The 26,478-nt window shown below is 40.4% G+C and overlaps 1 protein-coding gene across 1 annotated transcript; it reads right to left on the reverse strand.

Annotated features, from left to right (window-relative positions):
- Positions 1-22,368: 22,368 nt before the first annotated feature.
- LOC104089220 (uncharacterized GPI-anchored protein At3g06035) lies at positions 22,369-24,127 on the reverse strand. Its single transcript, XM_009594064.3, has 2 exons — positions 23,876-24,127; positions 22,369-22,950 (listed from the first exon to the last, which is right to left on the reverse strand). Exons 1-2 carry the CDS (start codon positions 23,955-23,957, stop codon positions 22,451-22,453), a joined length of 582 nt encoding a protein of 193 aa, XP_009592359.1. The 5' UTR covers positions 23,958-24,127; the 3' UTR covers positions 22,369-22,450.
- Positions 24,128-26,478: the final 2,351 nt, after the last annotated feature.

Below are 26,478 nucleotides of genomic sequence, written 5' to 3' on the forward strand. Positions count from 1 at the left end.
TGGACTTGAGAAAGCCAAATTGGGCAAAATCACTCAAACTACCAAGAGGTATAGAGTGAGTAATTACGTGTGATTGCTATATTGTATCTCGATCAACCAAACATGCCCTAAAGTTATAAATCCGTTAGGTAACCAACTAGGCGGAAGTCGCAACCCTAGATCTTTTATAACTTGAAAAACAACCAAAACCAAAAACATTGTCTCTTAGCTTTACAATTACAAGCATTAGCGTAAAAGTAGAAGTATAAACAACAATTGAAAATATGGAAGTGTAATCTTAGGCACGACATACATTCACACTAGGTATATACCTAATCCCACATCAAGGTGCATGTGGAATCGACCCCGACTCGCATTGGGTTTTTATTATTGCATCGACCACCTCGCAACCTAAATTAGTGGTGTGAGTTTGGGTGATATCAATTATCGGAGTACAATTTCAATGTGGACGCTGCAAATATAGTGTCGTCCATAGGGCGCATCAAAGATACTAAGTGGCCCCGACCATTGCAGTCCGACCCTACCTAGAGAAATATTAATTTGATGTGTAATTATCATGGCACTCATGGTCATAGGACTGAAGATTGTCAACAATTAAGAGAAGAGGTTGCTCGATTGTTCAACAATGGGCACCTCCTGAGAATTCCTAAGTGAGCGAGCCAAAAACCACTTCAGAAACAGGTCAAATAAGAGGAGCCTCAACACGTGATCAATATGATCAATATGGGAGTCGGTGCCCCCCAAGGGCCAATGATAAAATGCACTAAAGTGTCTATTACAAGGGAAAAATGCACCCGAGATTACGTTCCGGAGGGAGCTATCTTGTTCAACGACGAAGATGTTGAGGGCATCGTACACCCTCACAACGATGCACTGGTAATATCTATACTTACTAATTAATCTCAGGTTAAACGTGTGTTGATTGATCCAGATAGCTCGGCCAACATCATCAGATTAAGGGTCGTAGAGCAACTGGGGTTACAGGATAAAATTGCACCGGCGGCCCGGGTAATGAATGGGTTCAACATGGCGTGTGAGACCACGAAAGGAGAGATAACTTTGTCAGTAAACACTGCCGGGACAACCCAAGAAATGAAGTTCTGCGTGAACAAAGGGGATATGAGGTACAACGCTTTGTTCGGAAGGCCATGGGTACACAACATGACAGCGGTACCTTCAACCTTACACCAGGTGCTGAAATTTCCCATGCCAAGGGGAGTCAGAAAGATCTACGGAGAATAGCCGGTCGCAAGGGAAATATTTGCTGTCGATGAAGTGATCTCGGTGCCCGTGGTCTCAACATCAAGAAGCGCGGAACAGACCAAAAAATAAGAAATTAAATCGCAATCAATGATACCAGCCTCAGCCAAACTAGAGAAACAAGAAGAATAAGGAGCGGAAAATGAGGATGATTATAGTGTCCCGAAATCATTCATTGCACCTGATGACACCGACACCACCAAATCGATGATCGAGGAGTTAGAGAAAGTTATATTGATCGAGCACCTACCAAATCGAAAGGTATACATGGGCACGGGGTTAACCCCCGAGCTCAGGAAAAAATTTATTGATTTTCTTAAAGCTAACGCCGATTGTTTTGCTTGGTCCCATCTAGACATGACAGGGATCCCACCAAAGGTAACCACTCACAACTTAAGTTTGGATCCGAAGTTCCATCCGGTTAAGTAGAAGATGAGGCCACAGTCCGAGGTCAAACACGTGTTCATCAAGGACGAGGTGTCCAAACTTCTAAAAATAGATTCCATCCGGAAAGTTAAATAACCGAATTGGTTAACTAACATAGTGGTAGTGCCTAAAAAAGGAAATAAACTGAGAATATGTGTATATTATAAGGATCTAAACAAGGCACGTCCAAAGGATTCTTTCCCTTTGCCTAACATTGATCGAATGATCGACGCGATGGTTGGGAACGAGATACTCAGTTTTCTTGATTCCTACTCCGGGTACAACCAAATTCGAATGGACCCGACGATCAAGAAAGACTTCTTTCATAACCAAGTTTGGAATCTACTGCTATAACGTAATACCGTTCGGATTAAATAATGTCGGTGCCACATACCAACGCCTAGTCAACCATATGTTCGAAGAACAAATAGGAAAATCAATGGAAGTTTATATTGGCCAAGTCCATGCAAGCAGAAGACCATTTGAAACATTTGCAGGAAATTTTTGACATATTGAGGAAATACAACATGAAGCTTAACCCGGAGAAGTGTGCATTTGGGGTCGGCTCCGGCAAGTTTCTCAGATTCATGGTATCTAATCAGGGGATAGAGATCAACCCCGATAAAATAAAGGCCATAGAGGACATTATCGTGGTCGATAACATCAAGGTAGTACAGAGACTGACCGGGCGGATAGCCGCATTGGGCCAGTTCATCTCGAGATCATCGGATAAGATTCATCGGTTCTTCTCACTATTGAAAAACAAGAACAATTTTTATTAGACCCCGGAATGCTAGCAATCCTTGGAAGAACTCAAGTGATACCTATCGAGGCCCCCTTTGCTACACACTCTGAAGGCATACAAACAATTGTACCTCTACTTGATAGTTTCGTAGGTGGTGGTAAGCGATGTCCTAGTCCGGGAAGAAGAGGGTACATAATTTCCTATTTATTATGTTAGTAGAACCCTTGGCGATGTCGAAACAAGGTTACCTCACCTAGAAAAGTTAGCGCTCGCCTTACAAAGCGCTTATAGGAAATTAAAACAGTACTTTCAATGCCACCCCATATGTGTTGTGACCTCTTACCTGTTGAGGAATGTCATGCATAAGCCCGAGCTCTCGAGCAGGCTGGCCAAATGGGCCGTCGAGATTAGCGGGTACGATATCGAGTACAAACCCTGTACTGCTATAAAATTTCAAATTTTGATAGAGTTTAGAGTCGACTTTACGCCGGCTTTGATACCCGAGGTCGAAAGGGAATTTTTACTTACCTCGGGGGCTAGCTCAAGTGTTTGGACCCTGTTTACGGATGGTGCCTCCAACGCGAATGGGTCCGGGCTTGGTATCGTCTTAAAACCGCCCGCAAGTAACGTAATTAGACAGTTCATTATAACTATAAAATTGACTAACAATGAATCCGAGTATGAGGCTATGATTGCAGGTCTAGAACTGGCTAAGAGCCTCGGGGCCGAAGTGATCAAAGCCAAATGTGACTACTTCTTTGTCGTAAATCAAGTCAATGGAATATTAGAAGTAAGAGGATCAGATGCGGAGGTACTTGGACAAATTGCGGGTGACCCTACGCTAATTCAAGGAATGGACTCCGTAATACATACCTCGGGACCAAAATAGTGAGGTCGGCGCACTACCCAACTTGGGGTCGTCTGTTGACTCCGATGAATTCAACTCAGGGGCAGTAGGTCAACAGATGAACTCGGTGGTAGAAAAAGGTCACGCCGAGGTAAACTCGACAAGTTTTACTTGGTATTGGAGAAACAAATACATAGACTACCTGAAGACAGGAAAATTGCCATCAGATCCCATGAAATCAAAAGTCGTGCGCACCAAAGCTGCCAGGTACAGTTTGATCAAGGGGTAATTGTTCAGAAGGTCCTTCTTCGGCCCACTAGGTTGGTACTTGGGTCCGGGAGAGATCGAATACACCTTGAGAGAGGTCCACGAGTGCACTTGCGGGAACCACTCAGGGGCAGAATCTCTGGTTCAAAGTTAATCAGAGACGGTTACTACTGGAATGAAATGGAGAAAGATGCGAAAAACTTCGTACGTAAATGAAACGAGTGACAAATACACGCCCCGATGATTCACCAACCGGGATAAATGTTTCACCCGGTCCTGTCACCATGGCCGTTTATGAAATGGGGTATGGGCATCATCGGTCCCCTACCATTGGCGCTCGGTGAGGCCCAATACATGCTACTCATGACCAATTGGCCTACTATAGGTCGAGGCTTAGGCGTTCGAGAAGGTCCACGAGAAAGAAGTCATCGACTTCATCTTGGATCATATAATATGTCGATTTGGAATACTGGCTGAGATCGCTTGCGACAACGAAAAATAATTCGTCGACAACAAGGTAAGTAAGTTTTTTCAGGACCATAAAATCAAGAAGATATTATCGATGCCTTACCACCCTAGTAGGAATGGTCAAGTGGAATTGACGAAGAAAACTATACTCCAAAATGTAAAAAAATGAGATTGACCGATTCAAAGGGAAAATGGAAGAGAATCTTGCCCGAAGTCTTTTGGGTATACCGTACGACTTCGAAATTGAGTACCACAACGACCCCATTCTATCTAGTCTATGGAGCGAAAGCCTTAATACCAGTCAAGGTAGGGGAACCGAGCCTCGGGTTCTAGTATGCTACCGAAGTGTCAAATGGCGAGGCTATGACCACGAGCCTGGAATTATTGGATGAACGGCAGGAAGCCGCCTAGGTCCGGTTGGCTGCCCAGAAGCAGCGAGTAATGAGGTACTACAACCAAAGTGACAACCTTCGATATTTTCAAGTCGGGGACTTGGTGTTGAAAAAAGTAACACTACACACTAGGAACCCAAATGACGGAAAACTGGGTCCGAATTGGGAAGGACCGTATAGAGTTGCCGTAAATAACCGGCACAGGCTCGTAAACTTTAGTCGAGAAACGATATACAACTACTGAACAATTGGAATGTGGCACACTTAAAGCGGTACGAATGATAAGGTACAGACTCAATTCCCTTTTTAATTTCATTATAATACGGGCTAACTTAGGTCTGAAAGCATGTGTTGTGCTCTTTTTTCCTTGAACCGGTTTTGTCCCGAAGTGGATTTTTTGGCAAGGTTATTAATGAGACAACAGTAAAACGTGCTTCCTTAGTTTTGAAAACCGGCATTAAACCAGATTTGTTGATCGTTTGCACCAAGCCAACAGTATTCGAGCCCTTACAAGTTCGGCCTCCAATACTGAGGGCCATTACCCATAGGTTAAGATCATTAGAAAGGGCAAATTTTATATATCAAAAGACAAGGCTTGGTGGTTAGGATTCATTGTAAGGGTCAAAAGGTCAAACAAACCGTACCCATGTAGCACACTCTCGCCACGACACAAAGCTTATACGCCTCCGATTATGCACTCTACAAATAAAGCAATGAAAGAAATCTTTGTTACTATGCATTTCGCTTCGTCGATGTTTCACCACTGATCCTAAATCCTAAAGCCCACGGGCTACCCCAACTCGGGGACTATCGTCCGATAAAAAATTCGGATGGCCCAGGCTATCGAATCTCGGAGGTATCGAGCTTATTAGGTAGTGACCAAATTTGAAAGGCTATGACTGCCCTAAAGCGGCTTGGAGATATTCGAAGTCCGCACTCAGAAAGTAGGCCCTTAAGTATAATCAAAACCTATTAAAGGGTTATCCTCGGCAAAAACATTGTCATATATGACTAAACACTTAAGCATCTTAAAGGCCTTCGATTTTATCAAAATTTTAAAGCCATTAGTAATCCGGAGTTGCCATCGAAATCGGGGCCATTCGGATATCCGAAGAATGGATGCCCCAAATTACGTTTGATTTTGTGCTAAGGCATTAGGGACAATATGTAAATAAATAAAAAAAGGATAACAAATGCTGAAAAGTAAAAACACGATGTTGCCAAAGGGAAACTTTTATATAGATATCTCAAAAAATATTTACAAAGGCACGATAAAATGACCTCAAAATAAATAAGAAAGAAAATTTGCAAAAGAGAAACAAAAAAGAGCTAAGTCATCTCCTCCCGATCTTCACCGGAGCTCGACAACACCAGAACCTTCGGGACCCTCAAGCTCATAAATATCCTTTGCTTCAGCCTCAAGCCTCTTGGTTTCTTTGATCTCGGCCGACAGGTCAAATCTTCGGGCATGAACATCCTCGAGGGTCTCCCTCCCGGACAACCGCTTTACATATTCGATCTTCGTTCTTAAACAGGTCTCGACTATCTCCACATCATCCTTATACTGGGCCAGCATTTTCTCGACTTCAGAGGAATCAATCGAGGTTGCCTCAAATTACGACTTCAGCGTAGTATATTCCTGGCCAAGGGCATCCCGTTCCGAGGCGGCTAAAGCCAGTTGTGCCTGGAGTTTGTCATTTCACTGTGACCACTTGTTGACCTTGTCCTTTGCTATCCGGAGTTGGTCTTTGAATGATGCAAGCTCCTTTTTATAGCCTCCTTTTATGAGGCTAGAATGTCCATCCTACTCCTCAACGCCTCGTTCATCTCAGCCCGGGGTTGGTCAATCAAATCTATCTTCGCTTGGACCTACGAAGTTGCGTCGTTAGTCACTACACGTAACCTCTCGTTTTTAACCTCAAAAATCCTTACCTGCTTGACCAGTTCAGCATGCTTACGTTTCACAGACGAGGCCTTCTTCTGTGCATTTTCCAGCTCGCCTCGGAGAAATGGAAGGTCTTTGAGAGCCTCGTCTTGTTGTTCACTGAGAGCCCTATATATGTCCTTCTTCCAAACCTGCTCTTTGAACTCAAACTCGAGCTGGCTAATTTCCATTCGAGACCAAAGCAAGCTTTCATGGTGGAGTACAGAAGCATGAGGCTCGTTGTGCCTCGTTGTGCCTACTTCTTCTTTCATCTTTGCCTGATCCTCCTCGATCACCAGGCAATGAAGATAGCTGGCCATACCCACCGGAGCGGAGAACACCCGGGCGTTTACCGGGATAGTGAGCACGATAGTTCATTTACGGTTGGGATCCAAACTTGGAGCACGAAACTGCCTCATTAGCTTTGGGCTAGAGCTCAGCTCGCTCGCTACCGGTGGCAGGTCCTTTTTTGGGACCTCCAAGTGACCAAGCCCGGAATAGTCTTCCAACGTGCTCATGTCCATGCTGTCAAAGAACATGTTGAGAGCATCATCTACGCCCCGTGCCATCTCGTTTAATTTTTCTTTATCAGCTTGAGCCTCGTTGAACATAGACTTTGTGTGGGACAGCGTCTCCGCGATGTCGATAACACCGACTACTTCCTTCGGGGCATGGGCAGCTTCTCGGGAGGCCATGGACTCTGATTCTTCTTCTGGATCTCGAGCCAGAGGGGGATCGGCCTCTCAACCACCTTCTCCGGTTGTCGCTTATTCTCCTTCGTCAATGGTCGACTCATGAGCGACGAACTCCAAGTCATCGTTCTCAGGGTAAACCCTGAGTTGGAAGATGGAATTGAGGTTCGGTACCCAGACTTTGGTTCTCTTATTATTGCTCTTCCAGACCCGGATAACTACCCTCTTCTTCCTGACCTCGGCGTCCGGGAAGCCAGAGGATTTCCTCATTTTCTTCTTCTTCTTTTCCTCCTCCTTTGTAGCAGCTCCGGGCTGTTCCGAAGTTGAGGCTTCAGCAAGCGAGGACGGGGCCTCATCCTCATCCAATGGCTAAAGCTCAATGATCTTGGGAAAACCTGTAAAAGGGAAAAAAACTTAGCAAAAATAAAAGATAAGTATGAAAATAGAATTAATCGGGAGGAAGACTCACCATGGGAACGGGCCTCCCAATTACCCCTCGAGAGCTTGCGTCATTCGCGCTCAAAGTAAGATATTTGTTTGCAGATCCCATCGATCCACTCCTTGAAGCGGGGAACTGCATTGGGAACTTGGGCGACCACTGCACAACGGTAGACAAAGACAATTGGAAAAAGAATAAAAGAAAGTACCAAGTACTCAGTAAGGAGAAGACTTATGGGATGAGTTCCACTTTTCATGGAACAGTAGAAATTCGGGGGGAATAAGGTCTTCAGTTTTCACCCGAACGAACCTCCCCTACCAACCTCGATCTTGATCCTCATCGATGCTCGAGAATGGAGCTTTGCTAGCTCGACGAACGAGCTTGATCAATCCCCCTAGGAAGACTCGGATACTGTAGAAACGAAGCAAGTGGTCGAAGGTGAACCTAAAGGCTTTGGTGTTGTTGACGAAGTGACGGAGGAGGATCAAGATTATCTAAAAGGATGAGTGAATTTGCCCGAGGTAGACCTCGTACCTTTTTGCAGAAGCCGAGAATTCCCAACCCTAGTATATAAACCTTATGGGTACTTAATTTAATGCTTGTTTATGCTTGGGTGTTGATTATTTAGCTTAGTTTATGCTTCAATTTTAGAATTAATGGTTGCAAATATTGATTCATGCCTTTTTGACTTAGTTTCTACTTGAGAAAGAGGTACCTAGTCTAGGATAACTTGGCTAACAAGGAATTAAGCTAATTGAGGGTTTGATTAGCCAAATTAAATGGTTCAAACTAGAGATAGTGAGAATCCGACTTGAGCTCATATCAACTATTTTGTTTGATACCCATTTGGACTCGAGAAAGCCAAATTGTCAAAATCACTCTTTGACTAAGAGGTAATGAGTGGGTAACGTAGAGTTGAGAGCTATAATACATCCCAATCAACAAAACAAGTATTAACATATTTTTCCCATTAGACGAACACCTAGGTTATAGTCACATCCCTAGGCTTTTTAATTATTTGGAAAAACACCAAAAACACTAATTCGCTTCTAGTTTCTTTTCTTAGCTTATAATTGCCAGAGTAAAATTAGAATTAGAAATCAAAACCTTTTGTGAAAGTGAAATTTAGTTTTTCCTTTCGCTTTCGTCAAGTGTATACTCCTAACACCCCTTGTAACTCCCTGTGGAAATCCACCCCGATTCTTGTTGGGTACTATTCTTCCAACGATCGTTTCCACTCACTATTGAGTGCGGATTGGACTAGGTCCCTCTTTCTCAAGTAGAGACTAAGTCAAAAAGGCATGAATCAATATCTGTAACCATTAATTCTAAAATTGAAGCATAAACTAAGCTAAATAATCAACACCCAATCATAAACACGCGTTAAATTAAGTACCCATAAGGTTTACATACTAGGATTGGGTCACAACCCTAGTAAAAATCTAGCTACTCATAGTGGGAATTGAAGAAAATAAAAAAGAAATGCTAATTAAACTTATAATCTAAGATTAAAATGATAAAATATAATATGTAAACACTAAAATAGTCACAAACTTCCTAAAATGGCAAAATGTAATGGCTACATCGTCTCAAACTTCGAAATTTGACCTAAAAATATGAAACTCGTCTATTTATAATGGCCCAAAATTCGCTGACAAAAATTCCCCTTTGGGAGGTTCTGCGGCCGGACAGTTCCATGTGCGGTCTATAGATTTCTTCAGTTGGCAGGAGCTTGGATTCTGCAGCTGAACATTTCTGGATTGCGGCTGCGAAGCATCTTATGCGACCACACAATTCTTGTGCGGTCCGCGCTTCAGCAAGGCTTCATGACTTGGTCTTTTGCACATTATCTGAACTTTGAATTATTTGTCAGTTCAAACCTTGTTCTACGGTCGCACATTGGCCAAAGTCCTGCCGGGTTCTTTCACTTGTTCTGCGGCCGCAGATGGAATTCTGCGGACCGCACTTCTTTGATTATGTCCCCTTTATTGCCTTGTGATTCAGATAACTCCTTTGTAGTCGGATTTCATCACGGGAGACCAAACGTTCAATATTAATACAATTTGCACACTTTCATTAGTTTCGGGAACATAAATCAATACTTTCGGACTAAAACAAACGCAAAAAGGTGCTAATAAGTAGTAAAAATCCCTACTTATTAACTCTCCCAAACTTAAGTCTTTGCTTGTCCTCAAACAAATAAATTAGTTCCCACCTCCTATAGTTAAGGGCCATTTCAAAAAGTCAAAGGTAAGCCATTCACATATCAGTTGGGACCAATAATTACCCACACTACTCATGCATTTATCAACAAGGTGACAAGTCAAATATTTATGCATATATAGTTCTAATGTGACATTTGAGCTTCAAGAATTGGCCTTACTCATCAAGGACTCTTGTTCGATCATGTAGGTCATGGTGGACTCCAAACTCTTCCTCCTCTACTTTCTATTTGCCAAGCTCACTTAAGAAATTATCACTCAATCTTAGGATTCATGAAAGGTTCACTCGTCTCTCACAAGAGAATGTCACAAGTACGACTTCAAGTACCATAGGCTTGCCCCTCATGTGGATCGCCACTAATGTAAGATCACTCGGCTTGAAATCAAGTAGGACTTCTTTCAGGTTGTAATGAAGGATTTTGGATTAAGGTAGTATACCATATGGGTAAGTGGTTACACCTTTTCTTAAGCACTCCACACTTTCATTTCTCGGCTCACAATTGCCAATTCTTAGAGGCATTTTCTTTTCATTGGGGATTAGAGAGACTTAACATCACACTTTTTTGTTCATTTCATTCTTTTTGTCCCTTTTTTGATTTCTCATGCTAGGGATCATTACCTCTTTTTGAGACCATCAACCCTTCCACTTATTCACGTTTTGTATTTTTCTTTTGTTCTTTTTTTTTCTTGCCTTCGCTTTTCATAGAAATCCTTTATTTTCTCTTTTTGTGCCTTGATACCTTTTTCAATTTCCTCATATCTCGCCCAAACTTATGTTTTAAGCCACTTGTTTCACAAGAGTGTTAAGGAAAGTTCGGGTGCCAAGAGAGGGTCACAACAAAACGGGTAAAGGCTTATAACATGGTTATCAAATGAGAAAGGCTAGAGGCTCAAAGGGGTTTACTAGGGATAATAACATTGGTTGGCAATAGAAAGCACAAACGAGCCAAGGAAAGCATACAATCATTTCTCAAACCAAGCAAAACTTAGAATTTCGCCTTGAAACACATTCGGGGCAAGTTCTAGATCCTTTGCACGGATACTTGGACTAGCAATAATTCTTCTCACCCCTCACGCACTAGATTGGAAAATAGGATAGAGTCGAGGGCCTACAACGACCACATTCAAGTTTAAAGATCACTATGGTCCAATTAAACCACTCGATGATTGCCAAAGTCAACTCAAGAGTCACAAAGTCACTAACTAGAGCTATTTCTTTTAAAAACCTTGTCTCTAACCATAAGCAAGTAGTTAAATATGTTGGTACCAATTGAAGCATGGTTGACTCTTCGAACATGACTTGATTAGGTCTTTTTATTCATTACTACTACTATTATTACCTAAACACAAAAACGAACTCATTCCCTTAAGAAGGTTGTCATGCCATCCATCGTTGAGATGAGTCACCCGGTTCACACAATAACGACCTTTGAAAAGTACCGTGGTGTTAAGAAAACCAAAGGCTTATTATCTACTAAAGTATAAAAAGAAGCTACTTAACAAAACAAGAGCTAATATAGAAAAAATAAAGAATCTAATAAGCAAAACTACTAAAGAGAGATAAATACACATAAGAGAAGAGAGAGAAGATAGATAAGTAAAAATAAGAAGAGAAAGAGTATCATCAAATTATTACAGACCAAATGTATCAAAGTGTACCAATGTGTCAAATCCCCCCGAATTAAAGTAAGCATTGTCCCCAATGTTTAGCAAAATAAGAGTAAAAGAGGAGAGGGTGAAGAAAACTCCCTATGGATCCTTGAACATCTCAGTGTCCCCAGTAATATCATCTCTCTCAAGATCAGCCAACTGAATCTCATCATCATCAAATCTAGATGTGGTTGGGTTGACGAACATCTCACGCACTACCTCAGCAGTGTTGACAGCAAGGTCTGGCTCGTCAGACTAGCCAGCTGGTTCTACCGGTGTAGATGGTGTTGAAGGATCTGGGGAGGACTGGTGTGGGTCAAGCAGCATGTCAAAAGGAAGGTCGCCAACTGTAACAAGTCTAGTCACCTCCCTCTGGAGCTTGTCCACTGATTTCTTGCTCACTTGGGACTTCCTCATCTTCTTTACTTCCTTTCCCAGCTCCTCAATCACTGACCCGTGCTGTACCAAGGTATCTATGATCCTCTTATGGTTCTCCAATATCTTCTTCATTGTCTCATCAATGTCAGAAGGAGCCTGTGGTGCATGAGAAGTGGATTGTGCTGCAATGGTACTAGACAGGTCAGACAACTTAGAAGTAGTTGTCTGCATCCAGTTGTTAAGACTCGCCAATGTCTGAAGACTCGCAGAACAGATAGGGGAATTGTGGGCACGAGCACTGACTTTAGAGAAAATCTAGGGGATATGGTAGGAGTTGAAGATGATGGTGGAGGTTTAGCAGTGGCACTGATGGAAGGCTCAACAGAAGTGGAAGGAGATCAGCTGCTTCAGAAACTACCACTGTTGGCTCATCAGACTGGCCTGTGGTGGTAGAAGGTTGAACTTTCTTCTTTGGGTTGCTCGCATCCATCAGAGAATACCAATCGAAGGCCTTCTTTGCCTTCACCTTGGTATCAAAATCCCTCGGCTCTACCTTTACATCGGTGAGGTACTCTGTGATAGTGTTGGGATATGGGTAGGTCGTGCTGTCCTGCCGTGCAAACACTGAAATGTTAGCTAACATAACGACACCCATATTGATTGGGTATGGCGCCCATAATGGATGCCAAGAGCACTTCCCGAGGGATATGAAGGTAAGTCGCGTTCTAGCTCGAGTCCAGTCTGCTGCAGACAATGGTTTTCCACCCCTTCGCCTCAAAATTAGAGTGTTTCGGTGGATGGGAACCCCAGCAGTGATCCATGGTGGTGGTGGCCCTGGTGGTGTTAGAATCTCAGCAAACCAAGGTCGGACTTCATCCTTCAGTACGTATTTATCCAGATATTCTTTCGGCTCAACATCCTCAAAGCCCAAATACGCATTTAGTGTATGCTGATCAAACCTTACCTTGAGGTTGCGCACTTTGGTCACCTTCAACCCTTTCTTGATATGAGCAACATTGGCATAAAATTCACGGATGATGTATTCTTTGGCATCCTCTACCCTCTCGGAGAACCACATAAACCCTTTTTATGCCCTGAACTATCTCAATATAGCTGGGTTATATTTCTCCAAGTCCTTCTTCAGAAATTGTTACTCAAGAGTTAGCGACCTCACTAGCCACTACATACGGAAACTGCTGAAGGATGCCAAGCTGACAAAGTGATCCTCTCAAACCTATTTCTCCTTTGATCATTCAAGGCTTGAAGCTGTAGCATCACCCCCTCTGCCATCATCGGGGATTTCATGTATAACAGGAGCCTCAGGGACTGGTGTAGGTGATGGCTCAGAAGCTTGGCTAGCACTCTCCAACCCCTCATAGGTGTTGTGAGATGAAGATGGCTTGTCCCTGAGCTGGTATCTTCCCTAGACGGGACGTAGGAGCTAGACTCGGAGAGGTCTGAACCTCTCCCTCTGCTGGTTGTTGTCTTCTTTCTTATTGTCTTGGGCTAGCCAAGGGGCAAGGCACTTTTGCCTCGACCCCGAGAGGATTCACCTCTCCCTTTTGAAGTGTTTCCTCGTCCTCTTGATCGAACCATTATCTGTATCAAGCAGAGGAGATTGTTAGTTGCAATTCAATGTTCATACACATACAGGAGACATGTAAGTAAAGAAGAAACCATATAATACAGTGAGGGTTGTACAATTTGTCATGCTTGCAGGATAAGTGGTCTGTAGTCCGCACAATTTAACCTGCGGCCGCAGATGGGGAATCCTGGTCCGTATATTTTTGTTGTGCGACCACAAAAGGGAAGTGTGGTTCGCACAATTTGACTTGTGGCCGCGCCTCTGAGTTATAAAAATGTTAACACTCTGATGACAGAGAAATGGGAAATCTGCGGCCGCAAGGGGAAATCTGCGACCCACACAATTTGACTTGCGACCGTAGATTACCACCTCACTGATTTGCCAAAAATCCGAATCTACGGACCACACAATTTCATGTGAGGCCGCATATTTCAAAAAATTACTAGCAGACAATATTTTCAACTTAGATTTTACAATTTCTTGCACAAATAGACAAGGCAAGATACTCTTTATCTCCCGGTTGGAGACTTCCACTTGCCCACTAGCTTGTGGGTGATAGGGAGTCGTGACTTTGTGAGTAACACCATACTTGCTAAGTAAAGTATCGAAAGCCTTGTTGCAAAAATGTGCCCCCCATCGCTTATAAATGCACGTGGAGTACTAGAACTTGTGAAAATATTCTTCTTCAAGAAAGCCACCACACTTCTCGCCTCATTGTTGGGTAAAGCAACGGCCTCAACCCATTTGGACACATAATCCACCGCGACCAAGATGTAGGTGTTTCCACAAAAACTCACAAAAGGGCCCATGAAGTCAATACCCCACACATCAAAAATATCAATCTCCAAAATGGTTGTGAGAGATATTTCATTTTTCTTTGAGACTCCACCGGCCCGTTGACATTCATCACATCTTTTCACTAACTCACTAGCATCTTTGTAAAGAGTAGGCCACTAGAAACCACAACTAAGCACTGTGGCCGCCGTTCTTGCTCCACCATGATGACCACCATATGGCGAAGAATGACAATCCCCAATGATTTCACCTTGCTCTTCTTCCGGTACACATCTTCTAATCACCCCATCCGTACAAATTCGGAAAATGTATTGTTCATACCAATAATAATCTTGACAATTCAGTTTGAGCTTCTTCCTTTGGCTTGAAGATAATTCATCCGGAATGATTCCACACATAAGAAAATTTGCTAAATCCGCGAACCAAGGCACCTCTTTCATTGAAATTGCCAAAAGTTGCTCATCTGGGAGGGAGTCACTGATTTCAAGGCCATCATGCAGCCTCCCCTCCTCCTCTAAACGAGACAAGTGGTTCGCCACTTCGTTTTCACTACCTTTCCTATATTGGATGTCAATATCAAATTCTTGTAACAAGAGCACCCATCTCATCAACCGAGCTTTGGAGTCCTTTTTGCTTATAAGGTAATGAAGTGCCGCATGATCCGTGTGGACAATGACTTTTGCACCCATCAAGTACGAGCGCAACTTCTCAATTGCAAACACAATAGCAAGGAGCTCTTTCTCCGTAACAGTATAGTTGACTTGGGCACTATTTATGGTATTACTAGCATAGTAGACCGTATGAAATTTTTTGTTGAAGCGTTGCCCCAAAATATCCCCAACCGCTACGTCACTTGTATCACACATGAGTTCAAAAGGCACACTCTAATTTGGAGCGGTTATGATGGGAGTAGTTGTCAACTTGAGCTTCAATAACTCAAAAGCTCTCATCAATCATCATTGAAGTTAAACTTAGCATCCTTCTCAAGAAGCTTGCACAATGGATTCACCACCTTAGAGAAGTCTTTGATGAAGCACCGGTAAAAACCCGCGTGGCCTAAGAAACTCCGCATACCATTCACCGAATTTGGGGGTGGAATCTTAGAAATCACCTCAATCTTTGCCTTGCTAACTTCAATTGCATTACTTGAGATTTTGTGGCCAAGGACAATGCCCTCGACCATGAAGTGGCATTTCTCCCAATTGAGCACCGAATTTGTTTCTTCACATCTAGCCAATACTTTGTCCAAATTCGCAAGACAATCATCAAAAGAATCTCCAACCACCGAGAAGTAATCAATGAAAACTTCAAGGTATTCCTCCACCATGTCCGTAAAAATAGCCATCATACACCTTTAAAAAGTCATCGGTACATTATACAAACCAAATGGCATCCACTTGAAAGCAAAAGTACCATAGGGACATGTAAAGGTTGTTTTCTCTTGATCTTCCGGAGCAATGGGAATTTGGTTTTAGACCGAGTAACCATCAAGAAAGCAATAGAAAGCACGGTTGGCCAATCTATTGAGCATTTGATCTAAGAAAGGAAGTGGAAAGTGATCCTTCCTTGTTACTTTGTTGAGCTTACGATAGTCCATACATACCCTCCAACCGGTTACTATTCTTGTAGGAATCAACTCATTCTTGTCATTGGTGACCACCGTCATGCCCCCCTTCTTTAGGACACATTGAACCGGAGAAGTTCACGAACTATCGGAGATGGGGTAGACAAACCCGACATCTAACCACTTGATAATCTCCTTCCTGACAACTTCCTGTATAGCCTTATTGAGTCTCATTTGATGTTCAATAGATGGTTTGGTGCCATCCTCCAACTTGATCTTATGCATGCAAAAGGCGTGGCTTATCCCCTGAATATTCGCCAAGGTCCACCCAATAGCCTTCTTCCTCTTTTATAGCACCACCAATATGGATTCTACCTGCATGTTAGTCAAATAAGAGGAAAGAATAACCGGTAAAGTAGAACAAGGACCAAGAAATTCATACCGAAGATGTGGAGGCAATGGCTTCAACTCCAAGGTAGGAGGCTCTTCAATAGAAGGCTTTGTCAGAGGAGTTGTCCTATTTTCAATATCCAAGGACAATATTCGGGGTGCATAGTTGTACGAGCCCATTCCTTGCAAAGGATTCACACATTCCAAGAAGCCATCCATCACGTCATCATCAACGTTAAGCAAGACAGCCTCCAACATATCACCAACAATTATTGTAGCACTTGTTTCATCAACAATAACATCGGTCACCAAGTCCACAAAAGAACAAACCTCATTGCTATTTGGTTGCCGCATGGACTTATAAATATAAAATACCACTTTTTCATCAACAACCCGAAAAGTGAGTTCTCCGCCTTCAACATCACAAAGATCCTTACCCGTAGCAAGGAAATATCTCCCAAGAATAATTGGTACTTCATAATAAACCTCACAATCTAGAATGACAAAATATGCCGGAAGAATGAATTTATCAACACGAATCAAAACATCTTCAATCACTCCCAAGGGCCTCTTTATGGTACGGTCGGCTATTTGCAATCTCATAGAGGTGGGTCTTGGTTGCTCAATTCCTAAAGTCTTGAAAACCGAATAGGGCATCAAATTGATACTTGCCCCAAGATCATAAAGAGCTTTAGCAAACTCAGCACTTCCAATTGTACAAGAAATAGTGAAAGCACCGGGATACTCCAACTTAGGAGCCATTGAATGCTTGATGAGTGACTTTGATGGTCTCAAAGTTCATTGACCGCTTCTTTGTTACAAGATATTTCATAAACTTTGCATAACCGACATTTGTTCCAAAGCTTCAACTAATGGCAGATTGATTGAGAGACTCTTCATCATTTGAATGAACTTCTTGAATTGATTCTCACCATTTTTCTTGGCAATCCTTTGAGGGTATGGAGGTGGAGGCTTAGGAAATGGTGCCTTAACCTTTTGCACTACCGACTCTGGTTTGTCAATAATGTATTCCCTAGAAGGGTTCACTCTATCTTGAGTCTCTTCCACACTATCATCAATATCAATCCAAACTTCATCATTAGGTTGTACCACATTGTTCAGGATCTCTTCTTCTTGCATCACTTGATCATCATCAACAAGTTGCCTTCTACTTGATGTGGGTGCATTCCTGCCGCGCCCACTTCTTGTGATAGCCGCAATGGCATGCCCCATGTTGTTACCACCCTTTGGGTTTACCACAGTGTCACTTGGTAGTTCCCCCTTAGGACGAGAATTTAAGGCTTGAGAGATTTTCCTCATTTGAACTTCTAGGTTGCAGATTGATGTGTTGTGCGAGGTAAGTTAAGCATCTGAATCGGAATTCTTTTCCATCATTTGCTTGAATATATTTTCAATACACCCCATCTCATTGTTTGAAGAACTCGAACCATGGGAAGGATAAGGAGATGGGTTTCTTGGATGTTGGTACATTGGGGGCCTTTGAAAACCCGACCCACGGGTGCCCTGATTAATGTTCCATCCGCCTTGATTGTTACCTCCACAATTTTTTTTGTTGTTTCAACTCCAATTTCCTTGATTGTTATTGTTATGCCAATTCCCTTGATCATTGCCTCCACTCCAATTTCCTTGATTGTTAGAATTCTAATTGCCTTGATTATTTTGAGGTCGTCATTGTTGTTGGCTTGGGCCTTGAAAATTGTTTCTTTGCCCTTGAAAATTATTCACATACTACACTTCTTCTTCTTGTTCATTATAGGAATCATCTTGATCAAAACTACCATCTTCTTGCACATAGACATTTGTTTGTTTGCTCCCCTAACAAGTATCCACAAACCCCTTCAAATATTTATAAACATTTTATGTTTGAGCATCAGTGAAGAATCCCCATTGCTCAAGCAAAGTGATCATCACATTGGTGATTTGGAAGTTGTCCGCCCTAATATGGGGATGGACTATTGCACTAGCATAACCTTCATTGGGCAATATCCGGTGTGGAGCCGATCATGGTAGAGTTGGGGGTGGAACGGGCACATTGTCATGAGGTACCCAGACTCTTCTATTGGCTTGAGGTTCAAGAGGTACCTCCTCAACTTGCTCATCCTCGCCGTTACATCCCCCAAAGGCACATTTCTGAGATCATTGTTTGATGCCATTGTTGTTCCTAAAATTTCTCACACAAGTTAGTGACATGGAAGGAAAAGAAGATATTCTAAAAACAAACCCAAATATATAGCTAACAACGTTTTAGCTCCCCGGCAACGACGCCAAAAATTGATCCACGTCCAATTCGCACTCAATAGTAAGTGGAAATGGTCGTTGGAAGAATAGTACCCAACAAGAGTCGGGGTCGATTTCCACATGGAGTTACTAGGGGTGTTAGGAGTATACATTTGACGAAAACGAAAGGAATAACTAAATTGCACTTCCACAAAAGGTTTTGATTTCTAATTCTAATTTACTCTAGCAATTATAAGTTAAGAGAAGAAACTAGAAGCGAATCAGTATTTTTGGTGTTTTTCCAAATAATTAAAAGGCCTAGGGATGTGATCATAACCTAAGTGTTCACTTAATGGGTAAAATACGTTAATACTTATTTTGTTGATTGGGGTGTATTATAGCTCTCAACTCTACGTTACCCACTCAAAACCTCTCGGTCAAAGAGTGATTTTTCCCAATTTGGCTTTCTCAAGTCCAAATGGGTATGAGATCAAGTCGGGTTCTCACTATCTCTAGTTTGAACCCTTTAATTAGGCTAATCAAATCCTCAATTAGCCCAATTCCTTGTTAGCCAAGTTATACTAGACTAGGTCCCTCTTTCTCAAATAGAGAGTAAATCAAAAAGGCATGAATCAATGTTTGCAACCATTAATTCTAAAATTGAAGCATAAACTAAGCTAAATAATCAACACTCAATCATAAATAAGCATTAGATTAAGTACCCATAAGGTTTACGCACTAGGGTTGGGTCACAACCCTAGTAAAAATCTAGATACTCATAGTGGGAATTGAAGAAAATAAAGAAGAAATGCTAATTAAACTCATAATCTAAGATTAAAATGATAAAATATAATATTTAAACACTAAAATAGTCACAAACTTCCTAAAATGGAAATATGTAACGGCTACAACAGCTCGACTTCGAAACTTGACCTAAAAATGTAAAACTCGTCTATTTATAGTGGCCAAAAATTCGCTGACAAAAATGCCCCGAGGTTCTGCGGCCGCACAATTCCATGTGCGGTCCGCAGATTTCTTCAGTTGGCAGGAGCTTGGATTCTGCAGCTGCACATTTCTAGATTGCGGCTGCGAAGCATCTTCTGCGGCCGCACTTGAGCAAGGCTTCACGACTTGGTATTTTGCACACTCTCTGAACTTCGAATAATTTGTCAATGCAAACCTTGTTTTGCGGCCGCACATTAGCCAAAGTCATGCTGGGTTCTTTCACTTGGTCTGCAACCGCGGATGGAATTTTAGCCACACTTTCTTCTGCGGCCGCAGAAATCCTTCTACGGACCGCACTTCTTTGATTATGTCCCCTTTACTGCCTTGTGATTCAGATCACTCATTTTTGAGTCGGATTTCATCGTAGGAGACCAAACTTCCAACATTCTTGCAATTTGCACATTTTCATTAGTTTCGGGAATATGAATCAATACTTTCTGACTAAAACAAAAGCAAAAAGGTGCTAATAACTAGTCAAAATCCTCACTTATCAAGGGCCCACTGGGGCGAGTGTGAAGGGGTAAGTGTAAACACTTAGATACCCCTCCACGTGAGTGGTGATGTCTTCGTTGGGCCCGGGGACGACCACTTCTTTGCCCTCCCAGTTGCAGTCTGCCCGAACTGTGGGGAGTGTGTACTCAATAACGTAGCATATGTACCTCCATGCTCCCTCGCCTCGGTCCTGTTGACTGGAGGCCTTCTCGACTTTGAAGTCGTTTTCAATAGAACAACCCATCGGAACGAAGCTCTTCAAAGGAGGTTCCGGATCCACCTTGGGAACGGCCACCGTGGCATCCGTAGCCGGGTTGGAAGTTGAAGGAACGACCTGTTGAGGTACGGATTTGGACATTTTTGCCATCAGATTCTGGAAAATAAAAAGATTTGAAGGTGAGGATGAAGATTTGAAGGTTAGGATGAAGATTTGAAAATAAGGATAAAGATATGACAGTCATATTTGAATATTTGAGGAAGGAGTATGAAAATTTGAAGATGAAAATATGAAGATCTAGGAAACTAGATGTGAAGGTTGGAAGGAGTTAGGAATAGGTAAAGAATTTGAGGATAAGTCGAAGAGCTCTAGAATCGGAAAGTAAAAAAGTGAAAAGGATATCGAAGCTTTTATAGGGAAAGAGTAATCACTGCGTGATGTTTCGCATTCGGGGACGATCACCCGGTGGCTAACACGTGTCCGAAGTCAGAACGACGCAACTGATTGGACGTTTTGTTGACCCATCAACTCGGTCCTAGCATATGGAAGAAGGAACCGGGGGTAATTTATTATTTTCCGTCGCTTCAATAAATCTACTCTCCAGGAAACGAGGGGACTATCTATGTACAGGTAAAATCGGGGCAGAGTTTTTTTCGATTCCCCACCGAAGGAATAAAGGGAAGGCACAACTCGAAGTGATTATAATCGAGGCCCAGGAACCCCTCGTATCTAAACCCGGGGGAATGAACGATGAACATAAAATCGGATACGGTGATATACGGTGATATGACAGACCAGGTCTAAGTATAGCTTCTGGACCTCGGGGGAGGGGGGAGGGAGTAAACGGCTATGCATGACGAGTAGGGTCGTAATATTCGCCCTCAACCGGATATTGCGGCATGAATCCCGTTCAGTATCAACTGTAGATCAATATTTACCGAAAAAAGAAGATTTTTTTACCTTTTTTAGACTTGTACTAGAACTGAAATTCTAATACTATATAAAGGGGAAAGTTTTCTTTATTCTGACACATTGTAACACACAAATCAAAGCAATAAAAGTTTACTTTTGTCTTCTAGCTATTGTTCAAGGCATTATTCATTTGTTCTTTCCTTCACTCGCGACCGAGCTGTTACCGAGGGTCCAATCGAGGACGAATTCCACTGTTCACTCTAAGATTAGGCTTGGACATTGCATTGCGATTGGTTTGATCATTTATTTTATCTTAAACTTATTTACCTGTTATTATTAATTATGCATATTGAATTAAACCACGTATCTTTAAAACTGCGTACAAATTTAATTGTTACTCATTTTTGGGGCAAACACTAATATAAAGATTTGAGTAATTTAATTTAAAATCCTAAAACATATCTTTTGTTAAAAACTTGAAAACGTGAAATAAAAAATTTAAAACTTGGTAACGAGATTTTACCACATTTAGTGCAACATACAAGAAAATATCTTTTTTATCAATTAAGTCAATTAAATAATATATATATAAAAAGTAATGAGTTTTAAAATATTGATTTAACTTTTTAATAAACGTGGTAGTCTTCGATAGTAGAAAATGCATCCCTGGAGAACTAAAATTAATTGTAATTTGAAAATAAAAATTGCAAACTTGTATACTTGAAAATAAGATTTAATGCTTTCTTATGTCATTATACAATATAGCCTTGCACGAAATTATTATTACTTTTTTTTTACTTTTTTCTTTCTACAACTTCTATATTATCCAAGTAAAAATAAAATCATAAAAGTAATACTATTAAAATAAATTTGGATCTCAAGATTTTTCTTTTTGGGAGACGCAAAAGCTTTAGATGCATGCTTCCCTTTGAATTGCCCAGCAAGAAATACTCTGTCTCTTAGCCGAATTACGGATGGTTATTACTTATACTTTGAATATAATATTTATTTTAATTATTATTCAAATTTTATTAAATCATTAAATCATTTACCATTTGGACAAAAAATACCACATAATATAACAATCGATTTGATATAATTATATTATTACCTTATTTTTTTTCTTTCATCTTACCTTTCCTTATTATTAATTAATATTATTTTATCTTTTATATAATAATTCTACTCGTCTCTTACTTTTTACTTAATTTTTCTTTATAATATTACAAGTTTATTCTTACGACGACAAATAATAAAAAAAATTATATATATCAAAACGATACAACACAATACCTCATGAAAGGATACATAACAGGAATTGTTGGACAAGAACGATCAATTTCATAACTATCCTTCGTGGAACCATTCAGTATTTCAGGTAATTAGCATTGAAATTCACTATCTAATTCAGTCTAGAAATTACTTAATTACCACACATAAAAAGCACATGAAGCTTGATCTACACAAATTAAACCCCTTGCAATACATACACATACGGGAAGATACAACGAATACAGATATAAGGGACCACTTACCGTCATACTAATAAACATTAACTAGGAGCATACCTAACAACGAAAACAGCAAATTATAAAGACTCCAACCAAACACATGACTAATCAAACTAGTAGCTCCACTAGCAAAGCTTCCTCCGACAGTATTCGTGGTCAAGACTAGGACAGTCCAATCATCCTCAGTGCCAATTCCAGCTCCACTGTACTTAGAATTGTTGAGGAACCTCACATGCTGGGACTGAGTATAGTTGGTCAGCACGAGGGTCGCGACACGATCGTGGACACAAACCGGGAGGATAATGCCGTCCGTTGTCGTGTTAATGTCTATGTCGCACTTGTCCAAGAGTTTAGGGTACTGTGTGAATTGAGGTGCTGGACTTGGGGTAATGCCACCCCTGGGGCATGGTTGGTTTTGCATCTCGTCCGCTATTTCGTCGGCTAGGCAATCTGCTTTGTCGTGCTTTGTTAGGGCTGGTAAGTTGTGGGATTGTCGGTAACTGTTGATCCCCGAAAGTACATGGCCTTCATCTGCGTATCAACACAAATTGGAAACAAATTAATTATATCTCTAAACGAAGACAAATATAGATCTAGAATGTTTAATTTGTGATCCTATTATTATTTCAATTTAGATGAGTTAGTTTGACTCGGCGTGTAGTTTAAGAAAAAAAAAAAAATTTAAAACTTGTAGCCTTAAAAGCATAAGGGGTAAAAGTTTTGTGGGACCATGACATTTGTGTGGTTATAAAAGCTTCTCATTAAGGGAGTTTAAAGTTGAATTATTTTCAAATTTAGAAATATTTCATTTATTTTGGAACAGACTACCTCATTTAATTTGAAATGGAGGGAGTACCTATTATATATGTATATACCCGTCTCTATATATAATTATATATAGACACATATTCATTTTTAAAATTTTGCATATACGTTTACATAGTTCGAGCGTTCCTCCAGTATCTTGGCGTTGAAATGTTGAATCAGTATTATGTGTATAATAAGAACATAATGAAGGACCAAACGCTAATTAAAGAAGATCTTTTGCTAATATTCACATTACTTAAGAGTAGACATCCATAATATGTGATCATTTTCTGCGTTATTTGACAAGCAACACAATATAGGCACTCCAAATTGTCTACCGTAACTATGTCCATTGCCCATTTACTGCGAACTAAAGAATTAATCAGCCTTTTACAAAAAGCATCTTATTAGTTCAGTTTTTATACATAGTTATATTGTGTAAAACACTATCACCATAGTTATATTCTGTAAAACACTATCACATCGTAATCAAAATAAAAGTGAAATTAGTAATAAAAAAATTAAGACAAGTCAAATTTCATTTCACTGTTAGTGCACATAAATTAAATACAAAGCTTAATACGAAGAGTTAAGAGCCTTAATGAGATTCAAAAAAATGTAAAGAAAGAGAGAGGGAGAGAGTGTGCACCATCGCAGTTCACGGGAGCCCAGATAAGAAGAGGAGCAAACAGAAACAAAAAAGCAGCAGGAGGAACCCTAAGTGACGCCATTGTTTCTGATCAGATATCACTTGATCAATTTAATTATTCTTTTTTTTAAAAGTGGAATATAAGACTACCAGATTTAATTTCTGCTTGAGAATAGAAGAAACAATCGAGAAAACAAGCTATAAAGTAGAGTGGGGAGAGATGCAAATATAAGGTTAGTTCTCTGAAGCCAAAGTCTTATCGTCAAAGCAAAGGGAAAGTGTTAAGTTTGAGCGCCGTATCGAAATTTGCATGGGAAATTACACGTGGCGGACATGCAAAGCAGCTGACGAAGAAAGTAACCTCTTACAGCTTCTCTAAACATACGTCTTAGTGGCACCTGTTAACTCGAGAAGTATTATATATCATCTCTACATTCACCTATATGTCTTTATCTCTTGAGATTTGAATACTTCTCTTTTATTTTATCAAAAAGGACAAGATCTATGACTTTTGAGGTCATATATTCAGAGTTTTGGTTTTCATGTTATACAATCTTATACCAAAAAGAAAAAGAGCAGAAAAAAAGGTGTGACTAATCGGAATTTGTTACTTCAAATTAATTGCTATTGAAATGTGAAACGTCATTAATTCTCATGTTTTGAAGGCTGATAACAGAAATAAATGTTCAGTCCTCGCTCCAAATGGTGAGTTGAAGACAAACCTACTCGATCGGTTCTAAATCCCGATTTGGATTTCTGTCACGTACACTGACCAATTGGATGTAAAAAGATTCAGATACACGAATATTGTTTGGAAGAAATTAATCTTCAACATCTGTTGACTGTTGTATAGGAGAGTATGTGTTTTGAAAACACTAAACTAAACGCAACTGAAGCAGCTAGATATATATATGCCATACTATATATGATGATCCTCAAGAAGGAAAACGATAATACTTCGCCTAGAATCCAAGACTTGAAAGCAGCAAACGAGGAGGAAATAGTGATTCTTCAAGCAACAATCGCACAAACAAAGGATCTTGTATTACTCCGTCAAACGTTAGCCATGGTCAAATAGTATTCTAGTAAAATGCTTAGTTTCTATTCACTAATTATTTATGTCAACACTTTGTGAGTCAGTGATAAGTATTCTAGCATGCAATCTAGAGTTCTTCCCATTTAACACTTAACCATTATATTGCACCTTTCTTTGATGTGCACGTTAATTTTTATTTTTTTGTCATTCAATCTCTTTATTAATCCTTATTTTCTAATTAAGATGATCGCCTACGTTAATCCTTCTTTTCAGACAAATGAATGGAGTATTATTTTACCATAAGGATGACATTTCATTAATTAATTCTACAAGACTACTTCTAATTAATGAATATCCCCGCAATTCGCAAATGCTTATCATGCTCGCAGCTAAAAAAGTTCAAAAGTAATCAAGAAAAACGTTAATGCAGATTGCTCTTTATTTTTTTCTTTCTTAATTACTTCTAACAACGATAACAAACATGTACAAGAAGTCAACAATAATCGAAGAACAATTATCCAACTGTTATGAATATATTATATTATGGATGTTTATTTAGTATTTCGTTGTAAATAAGCTTCCTGAAGAAATTTATCCATATGAGACTCCGCCGTAAATATGCTTATCTATTTAGTACTCTATTGGAAATAAGCCTCCTGAAGAAGCTTATCCTTTCGGTACTCCGTTATGGATAAATATTACCCATAATAGAAGATTATCTATATCTGGCACAACAACTTAGAGTAGCAGCTTACACAACAGCTTACAAGCAACTTACACAGCAACTTGCAGCAGCAGTTTACAAGCAGCTTACACAGCAATTTGCAGTAGCAGCTTACACAACAGCTTCCTTTCTTCTATAAATAGAGGAGAATTCAGTTCATTATGTACAAAAGTTTGAAATTTGAATAATATATCAGTTTCTCTCTATACTTGTCTTTACTTTACTGTCTTTATTTTATAATACGTTATCAGCACGAGACTCTGCCATCTCGAGAAACTTTGAAGTATTAGAGGTACGAACTTTCTTTTTTTAAATAATGTCAAATATTTCTAAACTTGAGTTTGTAGCCCTGGATATATCGGGCAAAAACTACATGTCTTGGGTGCTTGATGCCGAAATTCATCTTGATGCGATGGGTCTGGCAGACACCAATAAAGATAAAAATCAGGCATCAAACCAAGACTGTGCCAAAGCAATGATATTCCTACGCCATCACCTTGATGAGGGCCTGAAAATGGAATATCTTACTGTTAACGATCCAGTCATACTGTGGAATAATTTGAAAGATAGATATGACCACCTAAAGATGGTCGTTCTTCCACAGGCATATTATGATTGGACTTATCTAAGGCTACAAGATTTTAAATCTATCAGTGAGTATAATTCTGCTATGTTCAGTATTATTTCCCAATTGAAACTATGTGGTGACAATATTACTGATCATGATATGTTAGAGAAAACTTTTATCACTTTTCATGCCTCGAATATGCTCCTGCAGCAGCAATATCGAGATATGGGATTCAAAAAGTATTCTGAACTTATCTCATATCTTCTTGTAGCCGA

The sequence above is a fragment of the Nicotiana tomentosiformis genome, chromosome 1 (genome assembly GCF_000390325.3).
Source record: "Nicotiana tomentosiformis chromosome 1, ASM39032v3, whole genome shotgun sequence".
In the NCBI taxonomy this organism is placed as follows: Eukaryota; Viridiplantae; Streptophyta; class Magnoliopsida; order Solanales; family Solanaceae; genus Nicotiana; species Nicotiana tomentosiformis.